Raw genomic sequence first — 18,741 nt, 5'->3', positions numbered from 1 at the left:
TGATCCACCTCCTAGAGTAATGAAAATATAAACAAAAATAAACAAATGGGACCTAATTAAGCATAAAAGCTTTTGCACAGCAAAGGAAACCATAAACAAACCAGAAAGACAACCCACAAAATGGGAGAAAATATTTGCAAACAAAGCAACCAACAAGGGATTAATCTCCAAAATATACAAACAGCTCATGCAGCTCAATTAAAAAAAACAAAAAACAAAACCAACCCAATCAAAAAATAGGCAGGATATCTAAACAGACATTTCTCCAAGAAGACATACAGATGGCCAAAAAGCACATGGAACGATGCTCAACATCCCTAATTACAGAAAAATGCCAATCAAAACTACAGTGAGGTATTTATCACTGGTGTGAGGTGATAGTAAATGCTGAAGAGGATGTGGAGAAAAGGGAACTCTCCTACCCTGTTGGTGGGAATGTCAGTTGGTACAACCATTGTGGAGAACAGTATGGAGGTTTCTTAAAAAACTAAACATAGAACCATGATATGATCCTGCAATCTTACTCCTGGGCATATAACCAGAGAAAACCATAATTTGAAAAGATACATGCACCCCTGTGTTCACTGCAGCACTAATTACAACAGTCAGGACATGGAAGCAAACTAAATGTCCATCAACAGAGGAATGAATGTGGTGTATATATATACAATGATGTGGTGTATATATATATGCAATGGAATATTACTCAGCCTTAAAATAGAATGAAATAATGTCATTTTCAGCAACATGGATGGACCTAGAGATTGTCATACTGAGTGAAGTAAGACAGAGAAAAAAAAATACCATATGATATCTCATATGTGGAATCTAAAAAAAATGTTACAAATGAATCTATTTACAAAACAGAAATAGAGTCACAGATGTAGAAAACAAACTTATGGGTACCAGGGGAGAAAGGGGGAGGGGGAGATAAAAAGGGAGATTGGGATAGACATATAAACACTATTATATATAGTAGTGTATATAAAATAGATAACTACTAAGGACCTACTGTATAGCATAGGGAACTCTTCTCAATACTCTGTAATGACCTACATGGGAAAAGAATGTAAAAAACAGTGGGTGTATGTATATGTATAACTGATTCACTTTGCTGTACAACAGAAACTAACATAACAGGACTTCCTAGGTAGCACAGTGAGTAAGAATCCTCCTGCCAATGCAGGGGACACGGGTTCGATCCCTGCCCCAGGAAGATACCACATGCTGCAGAGCAGCTAGGCCCGTGTGCCACAACTATTGAGCCTGAGCTCTAGAGCCCGTGAGCCACAACTACTGAGCCCATGTGCCGCAACTACTGAAGCCCCATGCATAGAGCCCACGCTCTGCAACAAGAGAGGCCACCACAATGAGAAGCCCGCGCACCACAAGGAAGAGAAGCCCCCACTCACCACAACTAGAGAAAGCCTGTGTGCAACAACGAAGACACAACACAGCCAATAACATAAATTAATTTTAAAAAATCATAAAAAAAAAGAAACTAACACAACATCGTAAATCAACTATACTCCAATAAAAATTTTTAAAAAACAATTTAAAAAAATCAATAAAACCAGAGCTGGTTCATTGAAAGGGTAAACAAGATTGATAAAGCTCTGGCTAGGCTCACCAAGAAGAGAGAGAACCCAAATAAACAAAATAAGAAAAGGAGACTTAAGAACTGATACCTCAGAAATACAAAAAAACCATAGGAGAATACTATGAACAATTATATGCCAAGAAATTTGACAACCTAGAAGAAATGGACAAGTTTCTAGAAACATACAGCCCACCAAAGTTGAATCAAGAAGAAACAGATAATTTGAACAGACCAATCACTAGAGATGAAATAGAATCTGTAATTTAAAAACTCCCTGCAAACAAAAGTCCAGGACTAGATGGCTTCACAGGTGAATTCTACCAAACATACAAAGAAGAAATTATACTGATCCTTCTCAAACTCTTACAAAAAATTCAAGAGGAGGGAATACTCCCAAAGACATTCTATGAAGCCACTATCACCCTGATACCAAAACCAGACAAAGATACCACCAAAAAAGAAAATTACAGGCCAATATCTTTGATGAATATAGATGCAGAAATTCTCAAACTAAAATATTAGCAAACTGAATCCAACAAGACATGTAAAAGATCATACACCACAACCAAATGGGATTCATCCCAATTCCACAAGGATGGTTCAACATACGCAAATCAATCAATGTGATAAACCACATAAACAAAAGATAAAAACCACATGATGATCTCAATAGATGCAGAAAAAGCATCTGACAAAACTCAACATCCATTCATGATAAAAATTCTTAAAAAGTGGATATAGAGGGAACATATCTCAACATAATAAAAGCTATTTATGACAAACCCACAGCCAATATAATACTCAACAGTGAAAAACTAAAAGCCTTCCTGCTAAAATCTGGAATAAGACAAGGATGCTCACTCTCACCACTTCTATTCAACATAGTACTGGAAGTCCTAGCCAGCCAGAGCAATCAGATGAGAAAAAGAAAAGGTATCCAAATTGGAAGGGAAGAGGTAAAATTATCATTATATGCAGATAACATGATCCTGTATATAGAAAACCCTAAAGACTCCACACAAAAACTACTAGAACTGATAAATTCAGCAAGGTAGCAAGATTAACATACAGAAATCAGTTGCAATTCTTTATACTAACAATGAAATATCAGAAAGGGAATGTAAAAAAACAATACCTTTCAAAATTGCACCCCCCAAAATAAAATACTTAAGAATAAACCTGACCAAGGAAGTGAAAGACTTATATGCTGAGAACTATAAAACATTAATAAAAGAAATTGAAGATGATTCAAAGAAATGGAAAGCTATTCATGCTCTTGGATTGGAAGAATTAATATTGTTAAAATGGCCATACTACCCAAAGCAATCTACAGATTTAATGTGATCCCTATCAAATTACCCATGGCATTTTTCACAGAACTAGAACTAATAATCCTAAAATTTGTATGGTACCATAAAAGACCCATAATTGCCAAAGCAATCCTAAAGAACAGAACAGAGCAGGAGGCATAACCCTCCCAGACTTTACTACAAAGCTAAAGTAATCAAAACAGCATGGTATTGGCACAAAAACAGACATATGGATCAATGAAACAGAATAGAGAGCCCAGAAATAAACCCAAACACCTATGATCGGCTAATCTTCAACAAAGGAGGCAAGAATATACAATGGAAAAAAGTCTCTACAGCAAGTGGTGTTGGGAAGGTTGGACAGCCACATGTAAATCAATGAAGTTAGAACACACCCTCTCACCATACACAAAAATAAACTCAAAATGGCTTAAAGACAAATATAAGACATGACACCATAAAACTTCCAGGAGAGAACACAGGGAAAATATTCTCTGACATAAATTGTACCACTGTTTTCTTAGGTCAGTCTCCCAAGGCAATAGAAATTAGAACAAAAATGAACAAATGGGACCCAATCAAACTTGCAAGCTTTTGCACAGCAAAGGACACCATGGGAAAAAAATGAAAAGACAACCTACAGAATGGAAGAAAGTATTGATATTTGCAAATGGTGTGACCAACAAGGGTTTAATTTGCAAAATATATAAACAGCTCATACAAATCAACAATAGAAACACAAACAACCCAATCAAAAAATTGGCAGAAGACATTTCCCCAAAGAAGACATACTGATGGCCAATAGGCACATGAAAAGATGCTCAACATCACTAATTATTAGAGAAATGCAAATCAAAACTACAGTGAGGAACCACCTCACACCAGTCAGAATGGCCATCATTAAAACGTCTACAAATAATAAATGCTGGAGAGGATGTAGAGAAAAGGAAACCCTCCTACACCGTTGGTAGGATTGCTTACTTGGTGCAGCCACTGTGGAAAACAGTATGGAGGTTCCTCAGAGAACTAAAAATAGAATTACCATATCATCCAGCAGCCCCACCCCTGGGCATATATCCAGACAAAACTGTAATCCCAAAAGATACATGCTCCCCTACATTCATAGCAGCACTGTTCACAATAGCCAAGACATGGAAACAACCTAAATGTTCATTCACAGATGAATGGATAAAGAAGATGCAGTACATATATACAATGGAATATTACTCAGCCCTAAAAAAGAATGAAATAATACCATTTGCAGCAACATGGGTGCAACTAGAGATTATCATACTAAGTTAAGTCAGAAAGAGAAATACAAATACCATATGATATCACTTATATGTGGAATCTAAAATATGACACAAATGAACCTATCTATGAAACAAACACTCACAGACATAGAGAACAGACTTGTGCTTGCCAAAGGGGAGGGGTTTGGGGGAAGGATGGAGTGGGAGGTTCAGGTTAGCAGAGGTAAGCTATTATATATGGAATGGGTAAACAACAAGCTCCTACCATATAGCCTAGAGAACTATATTCAGTATCCTATGATAAACCATAATGGAAAAGAATATTTAAAAACAATAGACATAGATATAGATATAGATATGAATCACTTGCTGTACACCAGAAATTAACACAACTTTGTAAATCAACTATATTTCAATATAAATACATACATACATTCTAAAGAAAAAAAGAGACATAGCATGGCTGATTGGACCAAAAAAAAAAAAAAAGCCCATCTAAATGTTGCTTATAAGGGACTCACTTCAGAACTAAAGATACACACAGACTGGAAATGAGGGGAAGGAAAAATATTTCATGCAAATGGAAAGAACAAAGCAAAGATAGCAATACTCATATAAGACAAAATACACTTTAAAACAAAGTCTATAACAAAAGATAGAGAAGGGCATTAGACTATGATAAAGGGATCAATACAAGAAGAGGATGTAACACTTATTAACATATATATATGTATGTTATATAATATATAACTATATTTTATAAATATATAAACATTGACATAACGAGAGAAATTAACAGTAATACAACAATAGTAGGGAACTTTAATGCCCACTTACATCACCAGAAGAAAATCAATAAGGCAACAGTAGTCTTAAATGACACATTAGATCAGTTGGACTTAATAGATATCTACATTCCATCCAGAAACAGCAGAATACAGGTTTTGTTTTGTTTTTTTTTCAAGTGCACATGGTATGTTCTCCAGGATAGAGCACATTCTAGGCCACAAAACAAGTCTCAACAAATTTAAGAGGATAGAAATTATACATCAAGCATTTTTCCAAACACAACGGTATGAAACTAGAAATCAATTAAAGGAGGAAAAATGGGAAAAGCACAAATACATGGAGACTAAACACTGTTCTACTAAAAACCCAATGGATCAATGAAGAAATCAAAGAAGAAATCAGAAAATACCTTGAGACAAATGAAAATGGAAACACAACTTTCCGAAATCTATGGGATGCAGGAAAAGCAATTCTAAGAGGGAACCTTATAGCAATACAGGACTATTTCAAGAAATAAGGAAAAAATCTCTAATAAACAATCTAACCTACCATCTAGTGGAATTAGAAAAAGAAGAAAAAAGCCCAAAGTCAGCAGAAGGAAGGAAATAATAAAGGTCGGAGAGTAAATAAATAAAATAGAGACCAAAAAACCCAAAATATCAATGAAACCAAAAGCTGGGTTTTTTGAAAAGATAAACAAAATTGATAAATTTTTACCCAAGCTCAACAAGAAAGAAAGAGGACCCCTCAAGAAAAAAGAAATGCGAAATGAAAGAAGAGAAATAACAACTAATCACAGAGATACAAAAAAAAATCATAATAGAATACTATGAACAGTTATAAGCCAACAAATTGGATAACCTAGAAGAAAGGGACAAATTTCTAGAAACATACAAGCTTCCAAGACTGAATCAGGAAGAAATAGATTATCTGAACAGAGTGATCACTAGTAGTGAATTGAATTTGTAATTTAAAAAAGAAAACAAAAAAACTCCCAGCAAACAAAAGTCCAGAAGGCTTCACATGGGGAATTCTACCAAGCATGTAAAGAATAACTAATATCATCCTTCTCAACTATTAAAAAAATTAAAGAGGGGAGAATATTCCTAAGTTCATTCTACAAGGCCATCATTACCCTGATATCAAAATCAGACAAAGACACTACAAAAAAAGAAAATTACAGGCCAATATCTATGATAAATATAAATTAAAATTCTCAACAAAGTATTACCAAACCAAATTCAACAATATAAAAATCTCAAAATCAAGTGGGATTTACTCCAAGAGTGCAAGGATGGTTCAGTATCCCCAAATCAACTTGAAACATCACATTAAACAAAAGGAAGGATAAAAATCACATGATCAAAAGAAAAAATGGAAAAAAAAGAAAAGAAAAACAAATCACATGATCATCTCAATAGACACAGAAAAAGTATTTGACAAAATTCAACATCCATTCATGATAAAAATTCTCAAAGTTGGTATAGAAGGAACATATCTCAACATAATAAAGGCAATTTATGACAAACCCACAGCTAACACCATACTCAGTGATGAGAAGCTAAAAAGCTTTTTCTCTAAAACCAGGAATAAGACAAGGATGCCCACTTTCATCACTTCTAGTTAACATAGTGTTTGAAGTCTTGGCCATAATAATCAGAAAAGAAAGAGAAATAAAAGGCATCCAACTGGAAGGGAAACAGTAAAACTCACTATTTGTAGATGACATATGGAAAACTCTAAAGTCTCCACCAAAAAACTATTAGAACTAATAAATGAATTCAGTAAAGTTTCAGGATACAAGAATACCTAGAAACAAACTTAACTAAGAAGGTGAAAGTCCTATAATCTGAAAATCATAAAACATTTATGAAGGAAATTGAAGATGATACAAAGAAATGGAAAGATATCCCATGTTTGTGGATTGGAAGACTTAATATTGTTAAAATGTTCATACTACCCAAAGCAATCTACAGATTTAACACAATCCTTACCAAAATACTCATGACAGTTTTCACAGAACTAGAATAATTCTAAAATTTATATGTAACCACAGAACACCCCAAATGGCCAAAGCAAGGATCATGTGCCCTGGCTTTAGACTATACCACAAAGCTACAGTAATCAAAACAGCATGGTACTGGCACAAGAAAACACACATATAAATCAATAGAACAGAATAGGGAGCTCAGAAGTAAACCCACACACTGTGGTCAATTAATCTGCAACAAGGGAGATAAGAATATACACTGGAGAAAAGACTGCCTCTTCAATAAGTGTTACTGGGGAAACTGGACAGCTACATGTAAAAGAATGAAATTAGAACATTTTTTCATATCATATACAAAAATAAACTCAAAATGGATTAAATACCTAGCTTTAAGACCTGAAACCATAAAACTCCTAGAAGAGAACACAGGCAGAGTGCTTTTTGACATAAATTGTAGCAACATTTTGGGCGATCTGTCTCCTAGCACAAAAGAAACAAAAGCAAAAATAAATAAATGGGGGCTTCCTAGGTGGCGCAGTGGTTAAGAATCTGCCTGCCAATGCAGAGGATACGGGTTCGATCCCAGCTCCAGGAAGATCCCACATGCTGCGGAGCAACTAAGCCCGTGTGCCAAAAAAATTAAATAAATAAATAAATAAATAAATGGGACCTAATTAAACTTAAAATCTTGCACAGTGAAAGAAACATTGACAAAACAAAAAATAACAACCTACTGAATGGGAGAAAGTATTTGTAAATGATATGACCAATAAGTGGTGAGTATCCAAAATATATAAACAGCTCATACAACTCAATATCAAAAAGTCAAATAACCTGATTAAAAAATGGGCCGAAGACCTGAATAGACATTTTTCCAAAGAAGATATACAGATGGCCAGCAGCACATGAAAAGATGCCCAACATCTCTAATCATCAGAGAAATGCAAATGAAAACAATGAATTATCACCTCACACCTGTCAGAATGGCTATCATCAAAAAGCCTGCAAATAATAAATGCTAGAGAAGGTGTGGAGAAAGAGAACCTTCCCAAACTGTTGGTGGGAATGTAAATTGGTGCAGCCACTATGGAAACAGTATGGAGGTTCCTTAAAATCTAAAAATGTAACTACCATATGATCCAGCAATTCCACTGCTGGGTATATATCTAGAAAAGATGAAAACTCTAATTCAAAAAGATACACGCACCTTGGGGCTTCCCTGGTAGTACAGTGGTTAAGAATCTGTCTGCCAGTGCAGGGCACGTGGGTTTGATCCCTGGTCTGGGAAGATCCCATATGCCATGGAGCAGCTAAGTCTGTGTGCCAGAGCTACCAAGCCTGCACTCTAGAGCCCGTGAGCCACAACTAATGAGCCCACGCTCCACAACTACTGAAGCCTGTGTGCCTAGAGCCTGTGCTCCACAACAAGAGAAGCCACCATAATGAGAAGCCTGTGCACCGCAACGAAGAGTAGCCCCCACTCTCCACAACTACAGAAAGCCCGCACACAGCAACAAAGACCCAACGCAGCCAATAAATAAATTTATGAAAAACAGAAAAAAGAGCACATTTATACTTAAAAAAAAAAAAGATACATGTACCTTGATATTCATAGCAGCACCATTTACAATAGCCAAGATATGGAAGCAACTGAAGTACTCATCAGCAGATGAATGGATTAAGAAGATGTGGTATATATATAATGTGGAATGTTACTCAGCTATAAAAAGAATGAAATACTGCCATTTTCAGCAACATAGATGGACCTAGAGAATATTATGCTTAGTGACATAAGCCAGACAGAGAAAGACAAATACTATATGATCTCATGTATATGTGGAATCTAAAAAATAAAACGAATGAATATAACAAAACAGGAAGAAACTCACAGATATGAGAACTAGTGGTTACCAGTGAAGAAAGGGAAGGGGGAGGGGCAAGATAGTGGTAGGGGATGAACAGATACAGACTACTAAGCATAAAATAAATAAGCAACAAGGATATACTGTGCAGCACAGGAAAATATAGCCATTGTTTTATAATAACTTTAAATGGAGTATAATCTATAAAAATATTGAATCACTGTGTTGTATTCCTGAAACTAATGTGATATTATAAATCAACTATACTTCAATAAAAGAAAAAATAAAAATTAAAAAATTAGATTAAATGGTCATTTTGAAACATTCTCTCATATTGGACATTTTCTTTCTCTAGCAACCTTAGAACTCCCCTGTCTTTAAAAGGGAACAACAGATCCTCCCATCTCCACCCATATCTGTCCTTCATCAGGCCCCCAAGTTCGTCCTTTGCACCCATGCCCACTACCTGCACCTCTCAGCTGCCCATCCTACTGTTAACACTTTGCCTTCTCCTGCACATGGCCTTGCTGTCTCCCAAGCCAGCAGCAGGATCTTGTCCCCTGGGACTCTTTCCAGCCCTTACCCTCTTCACCCTTTTGGGGAGCATGTGGCCCTATTAGTCATCTCCTCTTTCTGGAATTTTTTTTTCTTGGCTTCCAGGACACTGGGAAATTATTCATTCATTTATCTATGAATGTGGTTTGGAGGTCTGTGCATGCCAGGTACTGGGCCAGGCACTGAAGCAAAATAAAATCAACTCTCTGCAGTCGTGCTGCTCACAGTCCGGGGCAGAGACAGAGTTCATCAAATAAGCACATAAATCATTGAGGGAGAGTGTGGGGGCTTTGAGAACATAAGACAGGGTGCCCGCACCAAGGCCAGGTGTCAGAAAGGCTTCACTGAGGAGGCTGTACTTTGAGCTGAGGTCTACAAGAGGATCAGGAGTCGGCTACTTGGGAAGAACAATCTAGGTGTCACAACAGCACGTGCAGAGGCTGAGATGACGGAGGAGCACGGCCTATTGGGTGGTTGTGAAAGGAAGCCAGTGTGACCAGTGCAAAGTGAATGAGGGGGAACGTGGCATGAAGTGAGACTGGAAAGGTGGGCCGGAATCAGCTTTTGCCTTGTAAAACCATGGGTTAGGATTTTGGACTTTATCTTATGTGAAATGGCTGTATGGGCACACAAGTTGTGAGCCATACAGCTCCTGGGGCTGGAGTTATGTTGTGGTCTGTGGTAATGGTATCTTGGAAATGTGAATGATGTGCACTGGAGTTGTGCAGTGCACAGCCTACACAACCATACCCAGAAGCCAAATAGTCTAGCTGCAGTGGGTAGAATGGACTGGAGAGGGCAAGAGGCTTTGAGGAGCCCAGTCAAGAGCCTTCTCCAGTGACCCCAATGGCACCCTACCTTCTGCTTCACACTCACTCCCTTGGTGAGCTCACCTTTTCCCCCATCTGCCTTTCTAGCAGTTCCTTCTTAGGGTAACTTCCTAATCTTTGACTTGGGTGGAATTTAAGGAACACTCATCACCAAGCAGTCAGGGGAGGACAGGAATCAGCCCAGAGGGCATAGGACCCTACCTGACAGAGGGTGATTCAGCATGGTCAGGGCAAGGTAGCAGGGCTCGGCCGCTGGGCAGGGTCCAAGCTGGAGGCTCACATATATACACAAACCAACGTGGGAGCAGAAAGGAAGCTGAGCTCCAGGTCCCTGAGCCCCTGGTGTATCAGCAAGAGAGCCTAGAGCAGAGCCCAAGCCTAGCAGGGGTGGAACAAGTTGCCCTACGACTGGGATAAGGCCTGGGAGGGGGCAGGCAGGAGGGGAACCAGGGGTTCCGGGCGCCCGAAGGAGGTTCCCCAGCCTTGGGCCCTCGGCTTGTGGCCCTGTAGGTGTTGATCTCTGCGGGGCCTGGGGCCAGGGCACACCTGACTGTGGCAGCCACAACTGCAAGAGTTCCTGGAGCCACAGCCCAGCCTGCCAGAGCCACTGGCCTCCTGCTCTGCTGGTCCTGAACGACCCCTGTTCCTACTGACCAGGCAGCTGCTGGAGCCCTGACATTGTGCCCAATCCCTTCCCTCCCAGTGGCTCAGCCTCTCACCTTTGAAACCCAGACCATTTATTATTTTCTCTTACATCATTTATATCATTTGACCTTCTGCACAGCCGGGGTTTTTTTCCAATAACGTTTACTGTGAAAAATATCACATAAACAGAATAAACAGAATGGTGCAGAACACATAAAAGGTACAGGTTAGTGAACTATTACCTGGCAAGCCACCATGTATCCGGCACCCAGCTCAAGGGAAACAGCCATCCCAGCTCCCCAGCTTCCCTCCACTTGCCCTTTTTGGATGTAATCCTCAACCTCAGCTCTCCTGACTTGTACAGTCATCAGGCTTTTGCCTTTTTCCTTTTTTTTTTTTTAAATTTGCCTTTTCCTTATAATTTTATTACCTCAGTCTACATCCCTAAATAGTAGGTAGAGCTCCTTTTTTTATGTTTTCTCTATGCCAGTTCTTCAGGGAAGGCTCTCCTACCTGGGTGTGAGTGCAGAGGGACAAGAGCAGGGCAGTGCCTGGTGAGGGGAGGAGAAGGCGGAGGAGTCAGCAGAGGGCTAGGTGGGCAGCCAGAGGAGGTGGCCAGTAAAGAGAAGGGGGAGAGAGAGGGGAAAGGGGCAGGGAGCGCGGGAGGAAATGGGTGTATAAACGCTCAGGACCCACGGTGGAACTCTCCTGAAAATACAGTCCAGCTCCCGGCCTCAAACCCGGCTAACTTGCTCTGTCCTTAATCTGAAGCCGTCTTTCAGATGATATATCTACTGAGTACTCCCTGCCAGGTGGGCTTCTCTGCCCTTTAGGGGCCCTCCCTCCCTTCTTAAGGGAGAGGCAGCTTAGTTCTAACTCACCACCTCATCCCCCGGTGTAGCACCAGGCCCTCCCCTCCTTTCTACCACTCACAGCTGGCTCTGTTGTGCAGGGTGAAGGCAGAGGGAGAGGGCCACTCAGAGACAGGTGAGACCCAGAGGACAGAGTCGGGTCAGGGTCCCCTTGCCTGGAATGCTGTTTCCAGGGCAAAGGCTGCATGCTCTGGGGTCCACTTTCTTTTAGTGAGAGATGAGACGCCCATGTCCCAGCACCTCTGCTCCTCGCCTCCCACTGCTCTGAGTTCTTGCTGCACACACTGCCCATCCTTCAACACCCACCTGCCCCTGGCTGTCTCATGGGGATGCTCCTCTCTCCCAGCAGGACAGGGAACTAGCTCCTCAGGAGCACAGAGTGATGGCCTGTGGGTGAGGGGAGACACCCCCCACCCCAGGACCATGCTGGGCACATGTGGTGGGTGGCAGAAGGAAGAGGACAACCGATGCCAGTTTGGAGCCATGTGGCGCCACTGAAGCAACGTGTGTTTCTTTGTTTTCTACGCAGACATCGTCAACTGTGACCTGAAATCCACGCTGCGAGTATTGTACAACCTCTTCACCAAGTACCGGAACGTGGAGTGAGGGGCAGACTGGACCATCCCCCGAACTGCCTTAACCTGGCTTATTCCTGTCTCCTGCTCTATGCTGCCCCCCAAGTCTGGCTGCTCTATTCCCAGAGATAGTGGGAACTGAGATTTCGGAAGGAAATGATCAGTAACTCCATGGGCTGAGCCACCCCTCCCAGGCTCTGAGGACCGACCCTGCAATGGCTTGTGAAGGTTGTCCCCACCCTGGTGCCAGCTCCAGATTTCCCTCAGTGTGATTTGGAACCAACTTAGACACAAAAGCCCACTCACCCACCCTCAGAAGATGAAAATAAAGATAACAGTTACCATTTAATGGGTGTAACCTATGGGCTGAGCACCGTGCTAAGTGCTCTGACCTACTGCTCATGAATACTCATGACTCCCATTAAACCAGATGTTATCAGCCCATTTTACAGATAAGCAAACTGAGGCTCAGAGAGGTTATGTGACTTGGCAGGAGCTGCCATTTGTTTTTCCTTTTTGAAGAACATATATGTTAATAACTAGCCCATTACATTGCATTCTCTGCACATTCTATATGTGTGTGTACACATGCGCCACCTGCACCCTCCAAGAAGACAGGAGCCCTCTGATCTCACCACCAGGCAGGCTAGTTCAGGGCTCAGTGATTCACACTGAAAGTGGCAATTAATAGTGTGTGTGTGGCAGGAGTCATGTCCCTCAACTCCTTTGTACAAATGAAAATTACTCTTAATTCCTTCAGATTTGTAATAACCCCTTACTCTGGTTTCAGGGTGACATTTGGGATGGATTCTGTTTAAAATTAATGGAGTGGCACATTTTGCAGCCTTTTTGCTTGATTGCATGTAATGTAAGTGCCCTGTATTTTCCTACAAAGTCAGTCCTCGACTCGTTGTTAGGCAAATGTACAATATACCCAGGGCACTGCAGAGAGCTGGGCTCGGGCCCACGTGAGCAGGGCTTGGGAAGTAGGGCTCTTCAACAGGGACCCTTGAGCTTTAAAGAAAGGAACGCCTTTTTGCCCTCTAATTGATCATTTAGACCATTTCTGGCTAAGTCTGCCCACATGCAATTACTGGCTAATTCAGGCGAGGAAAAATGTAAGTTATTTAGACCCAAGCTGAGTGATTTCCTTGCGTGGGTTACCCGCAGGCTTGTGGTTACGTGGGTCCCCTCTATGTGAACCCAAGTTTGGAATACCCGGTTCTAGTTGTCCCAGCTTGCAGGGCCTGGGATAGGAAAGGGGCCAAAGTGGGGGTGACTAGGAGGACGAGAAGCATGGGCCAAATACTTGCACACTTAGCATATAGGGGACACCCTCAGACCGAGGGATGTGGCTTGTGGTACTTAACACTTGTACTAATAAGTTGACCAAGCCCTTGGAATAATTAATAACTTGTACTGATATTATATCTTCATTATAGAATTTTCCTAAGTAGGCTAGATGGACACCAGCCTGTGTCCCCACCTCCAGAAGTCTGTGCCTGCTTTGTCACTATTTTAGGCCCAATTGCACAAAGCCCATCCCTAGTTTGAGGAATTCACTGTGATCTCTGTCTACACCACCCAGAGGGAGGCCTCCCTTCATGTCCAAAACATTCCTTCCAGCTTTTCATCACTTCTTACTCTATGGTCTAGCTGCAGTCACTCAGAACCCATGCAATTTTGATACACTACCTATTTCTGGGGAGATTTTGCTCCAAGAAAGAAGTATTACTCAGCATGAGCACTAAAGATAGAAAGAAAATGTACTCTTCTGTGTCACTTTGTGTAAAAGAATACAATTCTTTTTTACATAATTAGTGAAATATTTCATTTGTCATTAGGAAACACTAAATACTGTGATACTTCTGTTTGCTCTCTTTTAAATTCCTGATAGCAAATCAACATAAATAATTGCTTTGTCTCCTTGAGCAGTACGAAAGCAAGATGAAATAAGAGGAATGCATGCATTTAAACGTGCTTTGGTATATGAATTTTGTCTCCTTTTTTGTGTTGTTTTTTTTATATTCAAGCTGCAAATGGACAATGGACAAGTAGCCTTATTAAGAGCACTACTTTTTGTATTTTACATATACACTGTGTGAAAACACATTAGAGCATTTGGAAAGGTTTTTTAATAGCAGGTCTAATTTATCAGAAAATTGTGCTATGAGACGGAAGTCTGCCTTAGTTCAGAATCTCAGGGCCTGGGCCTGGTTTTGAAGCTCTTTCGTCTCATTTACAGGTTTTTGTTTAGATTCTGGAACCTCCTGCTTAATACATGACTATGTTTTTGAAGGGGGGTAAAAGGCATCAGAAAATGAATAAACCAAACTTAACCCTCATCTCTTTTTTTAAAAAAAAAAAAGCTGAGGCAAGAATCAAGTCTCTATAGGATCACTGGGTCCTTTTCCTTTTTCCTCTTTTCTAAATTTAAATTCATTGATGTTTTTAATAGTTAATCTATAAATGGTACAAAATTCAAAAAGCGTGAATGGGTATCTAGTGAAAAACCTAATCTCCCTCCCTCCCTTCCCCCAGCAGCCAATACCTGTCCCCAGAGGCAACTATTTTGTTCTGTTTCTTATAATCACTTCCAGAGATACTCCAACAATATAAAGCATATAAATATGTCAATATACATATAAAATCACTTTTTAAACATAAATAGCATAGTATACATACTATCATGTACTTTGCTTTTTTCACTTAATGTTCTATCCTGGAGATTATTTTGCACTGGATATTAAAACTTCTTATAGTTTAAAATAAGAATATGAGTACTTTATAAATCCAAATGCACATCTCTGATCTGCGTGAGCTAGAAAACGAAAGTCCTACCAGAAGGAGGTCATATTGCCTAGAGAGTGATTTCAAAAGTGAAGACTGGGACCTACTGGGGTGGGGGTGGGGAGGGCATTACCAGAAACATTCTCCTATGCCCTAAACTGAATTCATTTTTTAAAGGCCTCCTTTGGATTATTATGGTGAATGGTGTACAGTTTAAGCTTTTATTTGTACATATTACTGGGGCTACTAATTTGTAATTGACTAAGAAAGTCCTAAAGGTTACTGAGTATCCTACAGTATCCTGCTACAAGCCCTGCCACCCGTGCGGTGGCCATCTACAGTATGGGAAGGCTCCAGTTTCACTTGGGCAGGCACAGAGCTGACATTTCCAAACTCTGGGAGAAAGACTATCAACACATCATCAATGTTGTCTTGAGTTGGTTGCTATTTGCAATTGCTGCTTTCGGTACTTTTTAATTATGAATTACAATTAGCTTAGCTTTATCATTGTCAGTTTATTTTGTTGTGGGTTGCTTGGTTAACCCTACAGAGTATACTGAAGTTTCTTTGCATCAACAGTATACCAGGGCTGTAATTTTCCAATAACTCGACTCTCAGACATGTATACATTGTGGTTCAAATATGAATCATCCATACTCCAATGCTACAGCTAATGTATACATAATCCACTCCTCCTCAAGTATCACTAATTTATTTTTCCACTGGAAAATGAGACTAGATGGAGTCAGTAGGTCAAGCAGTTTTGCCCTGCCTAAATAGGGGCTGATCAAAAATAATTTGAGATCCACTGCACTTAATTACAACCCCAGCTCAAGAACCCTACCTACATAAAACATCCTTCAGATGGATGCAAAAAGGATGTGTCCTGAAACCTTCACTAATGCTAATACTGCACTCAGTCTCCACCCCCCTCCCCCCCAAAATTCACTTAGCTCTATTGGAAAATTCAAGAGTTGCTGTGGATGCTGAGAACAAGAAGACTGCATTGATGGACTTCCTAGGTGGTACAGTGGTTAAGAATCCCCCTGCCAATGCAGGGGACATAAGTTCAAGCCCTGCTCTGGGAAGATTCCACATGCCACGGAGCAACTAAGCCCGTGCACCACAACTATTGAGCCTGTGTTCTGAGCCCGTGTTCTGAGCCCATAAGCCACAACTATTGAGCCCATGTGCCACAACTACTGAAGCCTACGTGCCTAGAGCCCATGCTCCGCAATGAGGAGAAGCCACTATAATGAGGATCCCATGAACCACAATGAAGAGTAGCCCCCGCTCACAGCAACTAGAGAAAGCCTGTGTGCAGCAATGAAGACCCAATGCAGCCAATAAATACATATAAATAAATAAATTTTTTTAAAAAAAGACTGCATTGAGATGCAAATGCTGGGTGGTTGGTGGACTCACCAGCCTCCCAACACTTACAGATTCAGGTCCCTGCAAAAGACAAGTTAGTACATAGGAGTTGCTCACTGCTGTAACTACAAAGATTCTACCTGCACACACCAAACTTTGGCTGCTTTTTCTTCTCTTTTTCCTAAAAAATATAAACCCAGACTAGCTGCAGAACGTGCTCGTGCTTCCTGCTTTGCCATGGTAGTGTTTGCACATGTGTTCACGATGACAGCAAGGCACGGTGAGGGTGCTCAGTGCAGGATGGCCAGTCCCCGCCCCAAGCCTGACAATCTTGAGATTTGCAGGCTTCCCAGGTAGGAAGCACCAGTAAAGCATCTCTCAAAGTACATTCTGTAGGATATTAATAGATGTGAGGTGAAAAACACATCACACTCAAGTTTGGGAAACAAAAGGCTAAAGAAAATTAAACTCGCTTTCTGTAACTTTGGTTTTATTTCTTGCTTTGTTTTTGTTTTCTCATCGGGGCTCATCTCAGTGTTTCTTGCACTAATGCACAGTGTGACTCTCTAAGCGGAGACAGAGAAGAAGGTATATCCCAATCATGTTTGACCATGGGACCTATTTGCTCCGTAAGGAACCTGTAGGATGTGTACTCTGGGGAACTCACCCATTCATTTCGCCATTAGGCCATATAGGTAATGAATATGTACTGAATGTCTACGATGTGTTAGGTATACTGTGGCCCGTGGCAAGTGAGGCTCACTGTCTACTCATGGGGGAGGCACACAAAAAATAATCACAAGTCAATGGTATTACAAATTGGGATGACCTCTGTGGAGAAGTACAAAAACCTCTGAAGGAGGTCTCACTTGGATTCTGAGGTCAAGAGAGGTCTCTGGCGAAGTGATGTTTTAAGTGACACCTGAATCACTGAGCTACCTGAGTAAAGAGCTATTAACAGAAGGATCCCAGCTAGGAGAAGACTTGGTTCCCTGGAGGAACTGGTAGAATGCCAGGATGGCTAGAGTACAAGGAGTGAGAGGGGAGACAAGGTATCAGATCTCAGAGGATTACAGATTTCATCATAGGAAAAATGGGAAGCGACGTATGTTAAAAAGCCTTCTGGCCACTGTGTGGGAAAACTTTGGAGAAAACTATGGCAGCAATATAGAGGCCTGAGACTGCCCTTCCCGTCTCCATGCTGTGGTCGTGGCTGGAGAGCAAAGGAGACCAGAAGGGGAGCCCCAGCTTCTGTCCCGCCCCATCAGCTAATCAGGTCTCAAGCATGCGCAGGGAGCCTGGGTGCGCTATCCAAAGGCAAGGCCTACTGGGCGCTCCTAATACTCTACCTCCTGCTGGGAGGGCAGGAGCTCTTAGGTCATCTCCATCCTCTCTACATTTGGGTCCCTTGAGAAGAGCTAAGGGAACCAGAAGACTGGATGAGGCTGCATGTGTAAAGCATGGGAAAGGAGAGGGCTATTAGCCAGAAAGCTGATCCTGGGGACCAGTGCCTCCAACCTTCTCACCAGAGGACTTGTGCTATTTTATCCCTATTTGGATTCAATGTGGTGGGGGGGGGGGGGGGGGGAGGAGCAGGAATGCTGTTTCCCAGCCTAGGGGCAGGGCAAGGTATAGGGTTCCTAAAGGTGGAATAATAATTTCATTTTCCAATTCATATTCGTCAGCATGAATTACTACTGGTACATTACATAAAGCCTACCAAAAGTAGGCCATTTAGGCTTCACAATTAGGGTCTTGTGAAATATCTTTCACAGGAAGGTAGTATATTATTTTATTTTCACTGGGAGTTTTGAAATACCAGAAATATCCCAGGAAACCCCCCGCCTGGGAGCTCCTTGGTTAGAAACCAGTCCGGTGGGGGCCTGCCCCAAAAGGATGCTTCTCCTTAGCAAGCTCCCTGGCCCGAGCAATCGGTATTCTTGCCTTGACTCCCCTAGGCCTTCTGCAAATATAGGGGCACTAGGCTTGATGCTGGCATTTCAAAGGGCACTTAGGAAATTCTGAGAAGCCCCAAGGATTAAGATAAATGATGTTTTATCGGTGAAACGAACTTTTCATTTCTTGTTATTGATTTTCATGTTTTCACATCTTCAGATGTGATTTGTTCGCCTGGGGTGGCATTCCAAGACACACAAACGTCATTAAGGCAACCGATTTAAAGAGTGCCCTGTTTTATTGAGGTGGACAGGACAATAGATAAATATTTAATCTGCTACACGTTTGCTCAGTCTGGGAGCCAGTGTTAGGACCGCACGACGCTCAGGCTCTTATATGT

At 41.1% G+C, this 18,741-nt stretch overlaps 1 protein-coding gene across 2 annotated transcripts in view; it reads left to right on the top strand.

Moving 5' to 3' along the window:
* The window catches only part of PARVA (parvin alpha), a 163,843-nt gene extending 148,803 nt beyond the window's left edge, over positions 1-15,040 (top strand). For both annotated transcript variants that reach the window (XM_057749060.1, XM_057749058.1), the window contains one exon: positions 12,236-15,040. In XM_057749060.1, the coding sequence (XP_057605043.1) occupies positions 12,236-12,312 (77 nt within the window). In that variant the 3' untranslated portion in view covers positions 12,313-15,040. The remainder of the gene's footprint in view (positions 1-12,235) is intronic.
* The last annotated feature ends 3,701 nt before the right edge of the window (positions 15,041-18,741 follow it).

This window comes from Hippopotamus amphibius, chromosome 9 (assembly GCF_030028045.1).
Source record: "Hippopotamus amphibius kiboko isolate mHipAmp2 chromosome 9, mHipAmp2.hap2, whole genome shotgun sequence".
NCBI classification, from domain to species: Eukaryota; Metazoa; Chordata; class Mammalia; order Artiodactyla; family Hippopotamidae; genus Hippopotamus; species Hippopotamus amphibius.
This window is presented reverse-complemented; position numbering and strand designations above follow the sequence as displayed.